The 15,496-nt window shown below is 42.7% G+C and overlaps 1 protein-coding gene across 9 annotated transcripts in view; it reads left to right on the plus strand.

Moving 5' to 3' along the window:
• The first annotated feature begins 646 nt into the window (after positions 1–646).
• Positions 647–15,496, plus strand: part of Ppp1r9a (protein phosphatase 1 regulatory subunit 9A) — a 284,536-nt gene continuing 269,686 nt past the window's right edge. For 7 of the 9 annotated variants that reach the window (XM_031381103.1, XM_031381106.1, XM_031381109.1 and 4 more), the window contains exons 1-2: positions 647–769; positions 2,888–4,504. In XM_031381103.1, coding sequence (XP_031236963.1) covers positions 3,110–4,504 — 1,395 coding nt within the window. In that variant the 5' untranslated portion in view covers positions 647–769; positions 2,888–3,109. Of the gene's footprint in view, positions 770–1,020; positions 1,177–1,508; positions 1,631–2,887; positions 4,505–15,496 lie in introns of those variants that run through there. The other 2 variants (XM_031381104.1, XM_031381105.1) reach the window with 2 other exon arrangements.

Genomic DNA, 15,496 nt, shown 5'->3' on the forward strand with positions numbered 1-15,496 from the left:
TGTTGTCCAGGGTGGTTTCAAACTCCTGCCTCTGCCTGGGATTAATGGCATGAGGCCACCATGGTCTGGCTGTTGTTTCTACATCTCCAGACAATGGCTAGATTATAGGGTGTCCACAAACTTAATTCTCCCGCCTTGGGCAGTGTTGGGATCATGTGTACACCACACCCATGTGGCAAAACTACAATTTTGACTCTTCAAAAATCGTATCTGTGCCCCACAGGGATTTCTGGATACATAAATGATCTATATGGACCATCACCGTCCATTTTATACGTAGGAGAAAGGTATGTAACCCGTCACATATTTGGGAGGAGAAGGTGTAGTGAGAGTTTTTAACCGGGCAAAACCAGAGAGTGTGAACTGAAAAGATATACAAGAAGAAAAGTCCAACGTCCTCATCATCCCTTTCCTTCTAGCAGTGTGGCCTTGAGAGGGCCAGCCGGCTCAATCCAGTGGACGCCACACTAGAACAAGGCCTAGGTCTTGGCCAGGGCCAGGCCTTGAATTACAGACTTTGTGGGGTCCACAGCATCCGGTAGTTCAAACCCTTCCCTGGAACCCACACTTGCCAGGCCCCAGAGGCACAGGTCTTGCCCTAAGTGCCAGAGCCCCCTCGCCCACGGTCTTGGGGGGGTGGGGCGGCCTCGCCTCGGGCCGGTGCTTTTCGCCCTTCGTTGGCCGCCAGAGGCTCCCTCTCTCCCTCTCCTGGGATTCCGCTGCTGGGCTCCCTCTCTCTGCGGCCCTAGAGTTAATCCCATCAGCCGAGGTGAGGCACCTGTTACCCCGGGGCCTTCCTCCTCCCCGTGGCCTGTCCCCTAATCCACCGGGCCTCGCGGGCCTCAGGGCCCGATGTGGGGGGGGAGGGGACCCGCACGTGGGCCGAGCGGCGTCCCAAATCCCAGGCCGCAGGCGAGGGTTGCTAGCGAGTCGGGTCTCCAGGCCGGGCCGCCATGGCTGGGGTGGGGGTGGGGGAGCGCAGCGCGCGTCCCGGGGCCGCCCCGCGCGGGCAAGACGCGCGTGGGGGGCCGAGGCGCGAGTGCAGGCGGCCGCCGCGCGCGCCGCGCCGTGACGAGCGGGCGGAGGGCACACGGTCTGCGCCGAGCCCGCACGGTCACGGGGGGTGGGAGGGGGGGCGAGCGCCGGAGGAGTCTGACCTCCCGCCCGGGCCGCTCGGTAAGGGGGCGGCGTGCGGGTGGCGGGGCGGCGGGAGCGCGGGGACGCGGCGGCGTGCACAAAGGCGGACCCGCGGGCGGGTGGGGGTGGACTGCGGTGGGGAGCGCCGGGGTGAGGAGCGGAGGCATTATCCACGGGATCTATTGTTTCCCGGCCCACTGGGAGGAAAAAAAACAGAGGCATTTTGGGATCATCACCCTAGCTAGCTAGCGTTTGCTCTTTCCGTTCAGCGTGGCCGGCGAGCTCGTCTCTGCCCGGTGCCACACGCAGGGATCCGCCTGGCAGCGGCCGGGAGCCGCAGCCGATGTGTTAGGACTTCAGGTGCTTCTTGGCACAAAGCTAGACTGCGACCTCCTCCTGCCTTAGCGCCTGGCGTCACCTGCTCTCCCGGCCCTGCCCCGGGGCCGAGGGATTGCGTCCCGAACCAGGCTGGGGAAAATCGGCTGCCTCTCAAGTTGGTGTTATTTATGTTTGTCTTTTGTGAGGGCAGGTTTTGAATCCCCGGCGGCCCCTTCGCCCCCGCCTCCGCCCCCTCGGGCTTGAATTGGCGGAGGGAGGGAGCGGGGGTGTGCAGCTAGGGGAGAAGGGAGGGTGTTTATGGGTAAAAGGACATTGTCAACGCTTCCCAAAAAAAGAAAGAAAGAAAGAAAAAAGAAAGAAAGGAAGAAAACCCCAAACCACAGGCACCACACTTCTCTCTTGTTTGCCTGCATGGGCCATGCACGCATGCATGCTGGGCCAGGAAGAGAGTTTTGGAGCTGGTTTCGGTGAAAGTAGGCTTCCTCCGCTGATGGTCCGTGAGGGTGATGTGGTTCCGTCTAATATTAAAACAACACAAAACAAACCAGAATAAAAAAATGTTTAGAACTGCCTTGACTGCCTGAAGTGTTGGGACTGCTGGCATACTGATAGAAAATCAAGCATGCATGGTGCTTGCTTTTTTTCCCCTTCATCTTGTTGTAAGTTAGGGGACAGAAGGAGTAGACAAATCAGGACTGTGTAAGGAAGTGTCATGGCATACCTGATTTCTGATTGTCACATTCTCATGCATCTTTTCCCACCAGACTCCACTCCCTAGTTAATAATAGCCTCTTGGCTAGGAAACTTCCAAACAATGCGTAGAAAAACTTACAGTAAAACTTAATTGACCTTCCAGAACTTAGTTCTGTCTGTTTTGTCCCGAAATTGCCCAGAAATTTATACTTTAGGCATGTTGTACATGAGAATATCGGCTCAGACCCATCAGAGTAGCCTCTGTGGCCATATTTTTAGAGTTTGGAAACGTAGACTCCAAACTTTTCCCTGTTCTGCACAGTTATGGAAAATTCCCAAATCAAGTGGCCATTTCTATTTTATTTTTTTAAAGGAGTAAGAGAGTTGTGAAGTTCTTTCATAATTCATTGACAGAAATACCTCAAACTTGGTCTAAAGCATTACTGTCAAGTGTGGTGTCTGTGGGGGGTGGGGGGACGGGGTGTGTTTTGTAAGCATCTCCAAGTTATGTTTGAAACATAACTTTGGTAACATGTCTGTTACCAAGGACAAACTGGAATTACTCTTTAGTTTCTTAACTTTAACGTCCCGCTGTGAGGTGATTTATTTGATGTGTGGCTAAACCACTTGGAAAACAAAGTGTTAAGTGTTGATTAGTTGACTGAACAGAAATTCAGATAAACATATGAATTCAGAAACTCATTCTTTTCTATTACAGATGAACCTCTAGTCTTGCTTTGAAAAAAGCTATTTTGTGTAACTCTTGACTGTGAATAAATTTCTAATACACACCCGTTGGAATCATCACTGGACAAGTGTGCCATTTGAGAGGCCCTTTACCTGGTCAAACACTGGGGATTAGGAAGAGAGGTCTTTCTGTTTTTTTGTTGTTTTTCCCCATAATCATTATGAGCATTGGCGTTCCACCCTTGAAGTAAACATGTTGAAAGCTGAGTCTTCAGGTGAACGAACCACTCTCAGAAGTGCCTCTCCTCACAGGAATGCATACAGAACAGAGTTCCAGGCACTGAAAAGTACTTTTGACAAACCCAAGTCAGATGGGGAACAGAAAACGAAAGAAGGTGAGGGCTCCCAGCAGAGCAGGGGTAGGAAGTATGGTTCCAATGTCAACAGAATAAAAAACCTATTTATGCAGATGGGTATGGAACCCAGTGAGAATGCTGCTGTCGTTGCCAAAACGAGGGGGAAAGGTAGGCCGTCATCCCCTCAGAGAAGAATGAAGCCCAAAGAGTTTGTGGAGAGAACGGATGGTTCTGTGGTGAAGTTGGAGTCCTCTGTCTCTGAACGAATTAGTAGATTTGACACAATGCATGATGGCCCTTCGTATGCTAAGTTCACAGAGACTCGAAAGATGTTTGAGAGAAGTGTGCATGAGTCAGGGCAAAATAATCGCTATTCCCCAAAGAAAGAGAAAGGTGGAGGGACTGAACCACAGGATGAGTGGGGTGGCTCCAAGTCCAATAGAGGCAGCAGTGATTCCTTGGACAGCCTGAGCCCCCGGACAGAAGCTGTCTCTCCAACGGTGAGTCAACTGAGTGCAGTGTTTGAGAACAGTGAGTCTCCAGGTGCCATTGCTTCTGGGAAGGCTGAGAGCAGTGACTACTCGGTGACTGGACACTACCCCCTGAATTTACCATCTGTTACCGTAACCAATCTGGATACCTTTGGCCGTCTCAAGGATTCTAATTCGAAGCCTTCATCAAACAAACAAGATACTGATACAGAGGATCCTCAGAAAAGTGATGCTGTGCCAGTACCGGAAGTGGCTCAGAAAGGTACCTCTTTAGCTTCATTGCCTAGTGAAGAGAGCCAGCTGAGCACAGAAGCCGAGGACGTCACAGCTCAACCAGAGGCTCTGGACAGCACTGATAAAGATAGTCCTGAGGAACCCTCTGCTGAAAACCAGGCAATGCCAAAGTCTAATATCCTTTCACCACAGAACGAGCCGTTAGAAGATGCTGAAGCTAATGTGGTTGGGAGCGAGACAGTTCAGCCACAGAAGAAAGACCTGACAGGTGGTGACCTAACATCCCCTGATGCTTCTGCATCCAGCTGTGGAAGAGAAGGACCCGAAGACTCAAACAGTTTTGAGAGTTCCCATGTATACATGCACAGTGACTATAATGTGTATAGGGTGAGATCCAGGTATAACTCAGACTGGGGAGAGACGGGCACCGAGCAAGATGAGGAGGAAGACAGTGACGAGAACAATTACTATCAGCCCGATATGGAATACTCGGAGATAGTTGGCTTGCCGGAAGAAGAAGAAATCCCAGCAAATAGGAAAATTAAGTTTAGTTGTGCTCCGATTAAGGTAAGTATGCTTTTTCAGATTGTTCCCTAAGTTTCCTTTTGGTGTTGGGGCCTATTCAGGATAGATTTGACAGCTACCAGGTTTTGTAAGAAATTGGAAGTTGTTGGTGTGCACCTGTTTCCGATGACTTTAGGAGTGTGGAGTTGGAGAGGTGTCAGTCTGATTTGTTAATGTGATGTCCGGTGGGTATAAAACCACCAGTGAGGAATGGGAAAGGTGAAGAAGTTTGTGGGATACATGCCAGTGGGCTGGAGCACACACACACCACACACACAGCAGACAAACAGGAGGTTTTGAAATACAATTGCTTTTACATTTAAGGTAATTTAAGGTAATTTAAGATTGCCTGTCAATAGTCACTTTCCAACTACGTTATAAGGCACAGGAAATAAGATACACTGGGTGATCTATGCTAGCCTTGAAGTTTTATTTACTTGCTAAATGTATCGGAGTCATCCCTTCAGTGTAAGTGGATAATGTTGCTGAACTTTCTCTTTTCCTTTTTGTATTGCTACTTGGTTGTGAAAATTTGCTTTATGGAAGTAAATCAGCTGACTTAAGTACTTGGTCTGCAAAGCCGTGACAATATACAACTTCAATTTGAGAATGTGTTACGTAGCTTTATGGTGAAATTTTGTGACGGGAAGTATAATTGACTTGCTCTTCGTGGCATTATTTTTTCCTCTTCTATATCAGATAAATGCCAATTGAATTGAGATGCTTTATTGTCATGACTTCATGGAACTCACATTTGATATAGGAGAGGAACAGAAAGCCTCTTAGCAGCCAGTGGCGGAGTGCCCTTAGTGCAAAATGTCAAAGAGGGCTGGAGGCAGTTGGTTGAGCATCGCAAATCCCTGGAGTGCTTTTTCAGAGTGTACTTGCCCACTAGCTCAGTCCTTAGATTCTGGCATCACGCCTGTGGAGTGCGGGGAGTTAGGGTGCAAATGTACAGTTTGATACCACTTTCTAACACACATGATGTACAGGTGATGGAGTTTGAATTTGATAGTATATCTTTGTCAATTTGCTTCTCAAAACCAAAGTCACTGACTGTTGTCATTTCCGACCCATGGACTTGCATGTGAAGCTGTAAGATAGAGAACTTACGTGGAAATTCCCGCAGAAATGCCTGCCACTGCTGTGACTAAGCAATGATATTTTGAAATAAAGTAATATCCTGTGAAATTCTGTGTAGATGTTACTAGGGAAGGCTTACTAGTATATGGTGGGCACTTTGGGTCAGAATTACCACATACAGTTCATCTATGTTTAAAATGAGCCAGAGATATGAATTTAGTTTGAAAATAAGCTTGTGTCCTTGGATGTTTTAATGCCTTCTTGTATTAATTCTCTCTGCTTGCCCGATCTTGGGGGTTATTCTCACTTTTAGGCACCAACTTCAAAGATATCCTTTTCCTAATCCTGTCCAGTGAGCTCCCAGATCTTACTATTTAACTGTCCTTTGAATATCATCTTTCTTCCCCTTAGGAAGAAACCGGTAAGATTAAAGTGTTTTAAACTGAACAAGAGATACATAGCTGAAATAATTCTTCAAGGAGTTCGTTAATCCGGCCCCTGATTGCTTAAAGCAGAGGAATAAATAGCAGATTATGAAAGTTTCTCATCTGGACTGTTAGCCTATGAGTCTCGTGGGTCCTGTGATGCACTGATCATAACTGCGCAGCTGTCTGCGTGGTGGATTTTAAAGGACTTGTCATTGAAATGTATCTTCATATGTGAGCAAGCCAGCTCTCTGGGTACAAACATTTGAAGTTCAGACTTTCTTGTTTCTTTTGCTTTTAATAATAAGCGTGTTGCTTCTTTCAATCAAACTGGGTTTCATATAGAAAGAGAGAATGTGTACATTTAGACCCATTTCATAAAGAACCTGGGTCATGGGAAAATCTGAGTAATGGAGAGCATTGGCCTTTCTCTGGCTTGTTAACTAGTGGGAGTGAATTAAGTTTGCAAACACAAGTGTCACTCTTATCTCCTCTGGAATGAATGGGACAATTACTCTTTCTTGTTGCTTCCCTTGTTTAACAGGAAAGTGGATGCACTTGGGCATTTGCAAGCAGCTTTCTACTGATGGTGTAGATTGGTTCATTCGCCATTTAAAATATTGTTTTCCCGGCAGGGTGGCAATTTACAAACAAAATTCAGCCAGTGCTTTTGTAGGTACATCTTGTGTTTTAGTCACGCTGCTAGCTGCAGAAGATACTCCTTTCTGTAAGAGTAGCCCTTCTGTGACTAGTCAGTTCTTGGGTACATTTTATTTAGAACACACTCAGGTTAAACAGTGGACAGAACTGTGCCCAGATGTGTGTTTATGAGTTCTTGGCTGTACTTGATGTACAGTGACAGGGATTCCATGGGTTATTTGGAAGAGAATATGTTCACTCATTCACTATATATGCTTGCTTTTATTTGTAAAGATTTATTTAGGCAATGAAAAGTTAAGATCAAACTCCTGTTCTTTTCTGTTTAAACACTCTTTCTTAGAGAAGCAATAGAAAGCGTTCTCTTTACAGGAATAATGTTTGCAACTTTTATATTTTGGGCAATTCCTTTTTTTATACATTAGGTAAAATATTCCCAACATATTTAGTTCCTCATTTGTCTCCTGCATGAACTTTGTGGTGTGATACTGTTTCTAAAAGTCTAGGTCAATTTTCTTACAGAGATTCTCAGTAAATGTTCAAGAGCTTAGGATGTCTTAAGTTTGGATCCAGAAAAACAAACAAACAAACAAAAATAATAGTTGACCTTTCCTGCAACACATTCCTTGCATTTATTAGTTATTTGACATTGGTAACATTCGTTGAGACATGGTGACACGTGCCTGTGTTCTAAGGATTTGGAAGGCAGGAGCAGGAGGACGGAAGCTTCAGGGCCACTGTGGGATGCATCCTAAGAAACTGTTTCAGGATCCTCCCCTCCTCCAAAAGATAGCATTGTATTGCTGGCCAGCACTTAGGGGAGTTTCTCTGTCCTTTTACAGGCACAGTTGTTTCTAATTGTATACGTTGATGTACTTAATAAGGTCATGGACTATCAGAATAAGATTATTAATGGAAAATACAAACCTTATTTTGAGAGAATGTTGTGACCAATATTAATTTATGGTATAGAATGATGTTTTAATTTTCAGAAAAATTTAAAAGCAAGGAATTTAATTAAAGCAAACGTCAGTCAAGGCCAACCAAGAGTAGCCTTTGTCACTATTTTTTTCTATCGTTTTAAAACATTTACTGAGACTCTAGTATGTGTCAGAAAGACTGTGAATAAAACCCATGGCCTCCCAGTAAGGGAGGGTCTGTCACAGTGAGGGGGGACGGGGTGGGAGGCGAGCATCCCATTAACAAGGTCTTTCAGTCTCATCTGCTGTTTAGTGACCTTCCTTGAGTCTCATTAAGGAACTCATAAATAACCCTTTCTGTTACTAGCAGCCTTGTATTCTTTAGGTTTGTATTCTCGTTAAGATTTTCTTAACTCCCATTTAGTATGAGATAGCAGAACTAATGTTGTGGTGCGTTGTTACCTTCTCCAAATGTTTCTCAAACTGTGCTGCACTTTGGTGACCTGGTATTCAGAGAAGCATAGGCAAGGGCAGAGGTGCTTCTTTCACTGTTCACAGGGGCCTTGGAAGCCTTGAAGGATGGTTCTTTTTAATCTCTGCCTTCTGGGGGCTCAGAGTCACTGTCCTGGGCATAGAATGCTTATTTCTTAAGGATGGACATTCAAAACACAGTTCTGAGGTCCAACTTTTTGTGTCTGTGGAGGCTTTAAGTTTCAACAGTGCTTTTTAAACTGTAACATGCATATGAATCACTTGGAGATCTTGTTAAAATGCAGATTCTGTTTCTGTAGGTGTTCCCTGAGAAACTACCTTAATGCAGTCATTCCATCCTGAGCACAGTGCCAGGCAAGCTATTGCGGAGGGGGATACAACAAAGGCAGCCAGCAACCAGGCTACAATGATTGAATCTGCAGTTTTCTCAACTCAGTTTAAAATGCAGGTCTAGATTCAAGAGGCAAGCCATAAAATAGGTTGATACATTTAAGAAGGACTCAAAGGGCTGGACACTTAGCTCAGCGGTAGAGTACTTGGAGTCTTGCTGTGTAGCCTAAGCTCCTCTTCAGTCTCTTTCACACCAGCCTTTTCCCATTGATTGCAGGGCTCTGAGGACCCAGAGCTGATACTGAGGTATCAGTGTATTAAGGCTGTGCTGGTCAGTAACCAGCACACTGGACATCACTGTGGCTCTGTGAGTTTGTCTGCTGGTAGGCCACAGGTCTTATTTGCTTTCCTCAGGGCGATCCCCCGAAGTTCCTGAGAAAGGCCATTTGGAGTGTTGAAATGGGTAGCTTTATAGGAAGGTGACAAAGCTGTCAGTCCAGAGGTGATATAGTGATGACTTCAAGTGTTAGTCCCTTCAGCCTCCTTATTTCTGTCATATTTTCTGTGTATTCTGTGTGTGTAATATCAAGTGATTACTAACTTACTTACCTATTTCAAGTATATTTTCAAAACTGAATTTTGCCTTTGCTCTACCAGTTTGCATTTTCATTATGTGTACTTACCCAAGCCTGTGATGGCTCTTCTCATGAGCTACTTCCCACGTTTGATGTCGCTCCTGAGGATATTTATCTACCACACTTGTTTTCTTTCCTTTTCCTGGCTGGGATGGGATGGGGTGGGCAGGATTGGGTATTGAATCTGGGGCCTTAGGCATTCTAGTGAACTACTCTACTACTGAACCAAATCTTTAGTCCCGTATGTTTTTTCTACTTATATAATAGAATTTAATAGTTTAAAATACCGTAGTAAACTTATTGAACAGTAGATCAGGACTGGAAAATAAAAGTCTATCCATATTTCCTTTTCTTTTCCTATTTTATTCTTGGGATAAAACCTCCCTAAATAGCCATCCCAGATTGGCATGAAACATGTTTTGTGGCCCAGTGTGGTCTTGAACTCTTGGCAGTCCTTCTGCCTCAGTCCTTTGAGTGCTGGGGTTACAGGCATGTGCCATCCCACCAGAGAGGTTCTGCATTTCTCACCAGGTCCTAAGCTGTGTCAGTGTTGCTCCCCAGACTCTCTTTAGATTTCAGAGTGAAGCACAGTGTTTGGCTCTCCGGTGAAGCTGGCCATAGATGTTCAACAACTCCCTGGGTGGGGCTGCTTAAGTAGGTTGTGTCCAATAGGATTCCTATAAGAATAAGTTGCAGTTACACAAGGCACTGTTTCTGGATGCCAAAGTGGATTATGGTCTTTGCATTCAGAAGGAGTTTGGGTCATTAAAACACCACAGCCTAGACCCTCCTGTGGCTTTCATTATAAAGAGACAGGAGGAGAAGGAAGGTTTTGGTTGACTAAGAAATTTCATTCCTTTTGTTCTTTAGGGGCATCTAAATCAATAAGCTTCTAGAGGAAAATATAAGCATTGTCATCTTAATTGTGTTGTGTTTACTTAGATTACTTTGAAGGCATGACACTGAAATTGGATTTCATCTTACGTTTTGATGTCTTAAAAACTGTAGCTCATAATGAAACAAATGAAAATGATTGAATATATTCTGCAGAATCAAGTAATATATGTAAAATCAGTCCCTTGCCTAAAGTTCAAGGCTATACATTATATGCTTGGTTCTTGATCACTAAACAGTTATCTCTAAACAATTATCACTAAACAATTTGTTTATAAAGAGTTTTTTTCCCTTCAGCAAATCATGTTTGATATTTCCTTGCATTTCATAGCAAATTTTGAAGATTTTGCTCAGGATAACTATTTTATCTTTGCTCTAAACTTCCTTGCAAGAACACGGGTAGTAAGATGACAAGTTTTGGGGCAGGGGGCTAACTGTTAATGTTCGTACATAACTTACCTCATTGACCCAACTGCCTGCTCATATGGAGTAATTTGATTTACACCTTCTTTGCATTTGATTTTTTCTAACATCTTCATTATTACGGTAGCTTAGGGATTTGTTCAGAAAGCCAATTAAATTCTGAGCAAACAAACAAGCCTCAGAAAACAATTTGCTTCTTTTATTCTGCTTCATAGCTCTCTTCCTGGTCAGTTCTTACGTTTCCCCATTAATCTCTACATGTTAGCAACACAGAAACTTAGAGTTGGCAACACTGAAAGCAATTTAATGTAATTTCCTGCTCAGTAAAGGAAGCCGTCAGCAGCATTTTGTTGAAAGATGACCTTTAAGCTTCTGCTTGAACAATATTCTTATGGGGAGTTTGTTGTCTGGAGGGTAAATGGAGAATTAAAGGGAAGGGCATGCTAGGTATCTATGTACTTGTTTTTGAATATTCAATGTTGAGCTGCCATTCTGTACTGAAATAAAATTAAACAACCTAAAAGTTCACCATTTCTAGTATACTGTTCATTTTTACTGGGTGGTCTAACCATCACTAGTATCTACTTCTAGAATGTTTCCATCACCCAGCAAAAAACTCCCAGCCTGTTTGTTATTAGTCATTCCCAATTTCTCTTCCTCCATCCTGTGGCAAACCGTAATCTACTTCCTGTCTCTGTGGCTTTGCTTCTTCTGGACATCTCATGTCCATGGAATCGGGAGTGTACCTTTTAAGAGAATGTAGGCGATGCAGTGAATATGGCTTGGGGTTAGTTAAGAGACAGTGGCAGGCCATAGCAAAGGCAGAGGAAGACAAATGCTACCTTTTAACGACATCTCACCAGACAAAGATTCACGACCTAGCAAAGAGCAGAATGCAAGGCGGATGGAGGAACTATGGTCATATGACACATATAATCTATAGGACAGATGGAGACTGAAATAGCTTGCTTGCTTGGGACTGTGCACTTCCCCGTTCAGGGAGGTGTTTCAAGGCAAGGTGTGGCTTGTTAGCTTCATATAGTTTGGAACTTCCAGTGTAGACCAGGTTGGCCTCCATTTTGTAGTCATCCTTCTGCCTCCCAGTTGCTGGGACTAAACTTTTGCCCCATTTCTCCCTGTGTGGTTTGCACTCCTGTGTTCTAAAGGGCTGTGGGGAGAGAGAACTGTTCCATTCACGCAAGGTTTCAGAAAGGACTGCTTATGCTAATTTTTGTTTCCATTATATGTTAGGTACTTTTTAAAATTTTTATTTTTATTTTTTTAGAAAAAGCCCTTTCACTAATGATGTCAAGGTTGTTTCTCTCTCGTACTGGATTTTGACTTTGCTTTCAGTGTCTTTTGTTGTTGTTGATTGAGATTGTTTATGGGCAAACTTCAATCTGTACTTAGACACTGAGAATTAACTTGGTAGTCTGCAGGCTTGGCCATCTCTCCTCTTGAGCCTTTGGCTCTTTCACTGTGATTGAGGCTAAGTTGTGTGTTTTACTAAGATGCCTGCTCATGCTAGACGTTTGTAATTCTCTGGTCTGGTCGATCTTCGACATCATTGTACTGGATAGTAATTATGCATACTTGTGCCATTATTTGAAAGAGAAAATCTGGGGATAACTTTTGTTAAACTGTTAATATGAATAACATATTGTATTGCTCCTGAATCTCATTTGTATCATGGCTTCTACTGAAATCTTAAAAGTGGTTAAAATATTAAATGAAAGGAAGTCATTTTAATAGAGTGGATTTGAGAGCAGTGTGTCTTTTGAAAGTATGGGCTGAGTATATATTAAAAACCCTGCTGAAGAATGAAGAAGAAAGAGAGACTTTTGGGTAATCTAGTGGCTGACATATTAATTGCTTCCACTCACTTTTGTTCTGGAAATAGCTTCATAGCATAGTTCAGAGTGATTGAAGTATTGATAATTTTTTTCTTTGCACAGTTTCTAAATTTTCAGCCTAACTAGATGTTTCTTTCTCACGTATCAGTCTATACAAAGAAATGAAATAGCTCACGTGTAAAGATACTCAGAAATTTTATTTCCCAAAAGAAAATTTTGTTTGCTTATTTGATATACTTTGTGGGGATTTTTAAAAGTGTATATGGCATGTTAAAGCTAATCCCTACATATTTATGGATGGATGGTGGATAAGTTATACCTTAAGCTTCGTGTGCTGCTGTGGCCTTCCCAGCTTTGGGACTGAGCTGACTAGGTTGATGGAGTGACAACAGATACAGAAAGTTGGCAACAGATGGGCCCTGCTTCCTGGGGCAAGGGTACCAGCAATGGTCCTGAAAACCATTATTTTGTCTAGCAGGAACAGAAGGGGAAGGAGGTGGGGTGGCTAATCAAGGTAGGAGGCCTCTCTAGGAGAGCAGTGTCAGGTTGGAGTCATGGCACTCTGCATACAGTGTCAGTTCTATACTTGGACCAGGGGAAGGCTTTGCCATTCTCATGGATCTGAGGCACTGGGGATCTTGACATGGCTGTGTTCATGTCAGTAATACATTTCCCACGAAGAAAGTATCTATTTTCTCTTAGAAACTTTAACACTGATCTGTGAACCTTAAAACAAATGCAAATTAGTCTTAATAAGACTAGCTGCTTGACACTTTAGCACAGGCCTGATAATCCAGCACTTGGGAAGTAAAGGTTGGAGGATTAGGTATTTAAAGTCACCTTCAGCAACATAATTAGGGCAGTGTGCTATGTGAGGCTTTGTCTCAAACAGAAACATCACTAACATCATCATCAGCAACATCACCAATAACAACAAACAAGAAAGGTTGAAGCTGGCAGGTAGGTGGATGCTGGCAGGAAGGCAGAAGGATTGAGAGTAGGAGGTCAGCCTGGGCTATATAGCAACACTTCATCTCAAAAAAGAAAAAGACAGTCTGGACTAGAAATGAGAATGTGTGATAATATAGTTTTATATTAGCCATTTTCCCATTGCTAAGATCAGTACCTAACAGAAGCAACTTAAGAAAGGATTTTGGCCCACAGTTTCAGAGGGTGTAGTCCATCATGGTGGAAGGGTATGGGGACAGGAGGCTACAGTGCTTCGTTGGCAGTGAATTATGTGGTGAGGAGCTCTTCAGGTAGCAGACTGGTAGGCAGACTCCTTAGCTGGAACCAGAAGAAGGTATTGACTTCTGCCAGGTTCCACGGCCTTCACATTCAGAGAAGCAAAGTCTCAGGACCAGATATTCACAGTATGAGCCTGGACAAGAGGAAGGGGACCTTTTAGATTCAAATGATACCAAGTTGGACAAACAATTGAAGAATGATAATTGTCCACTTATATTGCCCTAACAGAGTTTCTGAGTTCACTTAGATCAGGATTCCAGAGACTGGAAACTCTGAGAGCATGGTGGTGGCATCTGGCAAGGGTGTCTGAGGTGAGGAGCACCTGAACTGATGCCATGGGGAAAATTGCACTGGCACAGGCACTTATGATCGGAGGCTCTCACACTGATGCAATCACATAGGAAAGGCATTAGTGCCTCCCAACAGCCCCTCTCTACTGTACTTATAATCCCAATATGTGACCTTTAAGAAGGCACACACAAAGCATTGCAATATTATGAGCCATAGTCTGCACTAACTTTAAGTATCTATATATATGATTCATGTTTAAGATGAACTAACATCACATATGTGTTTGTATGTGTGTGTGGCATCTAGAAAATTTTCTTAAGTTACTTAGGATAGATTTTAAAAGATAAAAGTACTAACAGATTATTTTAAAGCCCTTTGTATATTCTGATGCATTCTTCTTCAGAAAGGTTGTGTTATCATTGCATTATATTGGAATAATTTTTGCATTCCAATACCAGTCATTATTTTAGAAATATCTGTAGGTAGCCAACACTGCTACTCATAATTTCTGTATATTGTGTTCATTTCCTGGTGAAGGTGCAGGCTTTCATGTGTTTGCAGCTCTGTTTTATTTACTTTTTCAGGTCCTGAGTATTGAACCCCAAGTCTTAGTTAGACTACATAAGCACTCTCTTATTGAATCACATCCCTTATATAAGCTTGATTTCTCACCTTTCAACCTTTCTTACATATGACCTTTTCTGTTTACTGCTTTTTGGGTTAATAATATTTGTAAGGATTACATTGTTATTTGTGTTAGTAGAAAGTAAAGTAATTCAAATTTCCAGTAAAAGGGGAATGGTTGAATTTGTTGTCATGACGGTGGTACAATGCCTTACAGGAGAATGCTATCTATGTAGCTCATGAATTCTGTATAGGTTTCAAATCATTTATTTATTTCTTTAATGCATATGTGTGTTTGTTCCTGAGCATATGTCTGTGTACCACAGCCATATCCAGTGCCCATAGAGGACAAAGGAGGGCATCAGATCCCTTGATACTTGGGTACTGAGAATCAAACCCAGGTCCTCTACAAGATACATAAGGGCTCCTAATTGCTGAGCCATCTCTCTCCATGGTTTCTTAGATGACTTCAGAATGAGGAACCACACAAACAGGATACATGATACATAACATGGATTTTCAAAAACATTTTTATTTTTGAAAAAAAAAATGCATCTAGATCCAAGATTGTAGTCACAGAAATGAAAACATTACCTCTGATATTAACAGTGGAGTGGATAAAGGTGTGTGGGCAGGCTATCGGTGATGCTTAGAAAAGGCTTATGCTTTTCTAGATTTAGCAAAGTTTCTTTTTTTTATCTTTATTTTTAAATTTTATTGCATCGTATGAGAAAAGTTACATGATTTCAATTTATCTGAATTCGTTAAGATTTAAAAAACATATTTTAAGTAAATAGAATTAAATCACATTCTTGTTTTCCTTTTGTACCCCAACTCCTCCCAGAGACCCCCCTTCAATACCTACAATATCTTTCTTTGTCATATTCTTTAAAATTTATAAAATATTATAACAATAAAAATGAGTATTATAGAAGTTGTTCGATATAAAACAAAAATGAATTTAACAGTCTTATGTAGATGCTTGTCTACGGCAATACTGAAAATACATACTTTTTCTCAATGTAAATGTAATATAACTCCAAACGTATTACCTGTATATTTCAAAATAACACATCACTACTAATATTTTCTTAAATGAACATAAATATATAAAGTGTTT

Source organism: Mastomys coucha, unplaced genomic scaffold, assembly GCF_008632895.1.
Source record: "Mastomys coucha isolate ucsf_1 unplaced genomic scaffold, UCSF_Mcou_1 pScaffold20, whole genome shotgun sequence".
Taxonomy (NCBI): domain Eukaryota; kingdom Metazoa; phylum Chordata; class Mammalia; order Rodentia; family Muridae; genus Mastomys; species Mastomys coucha.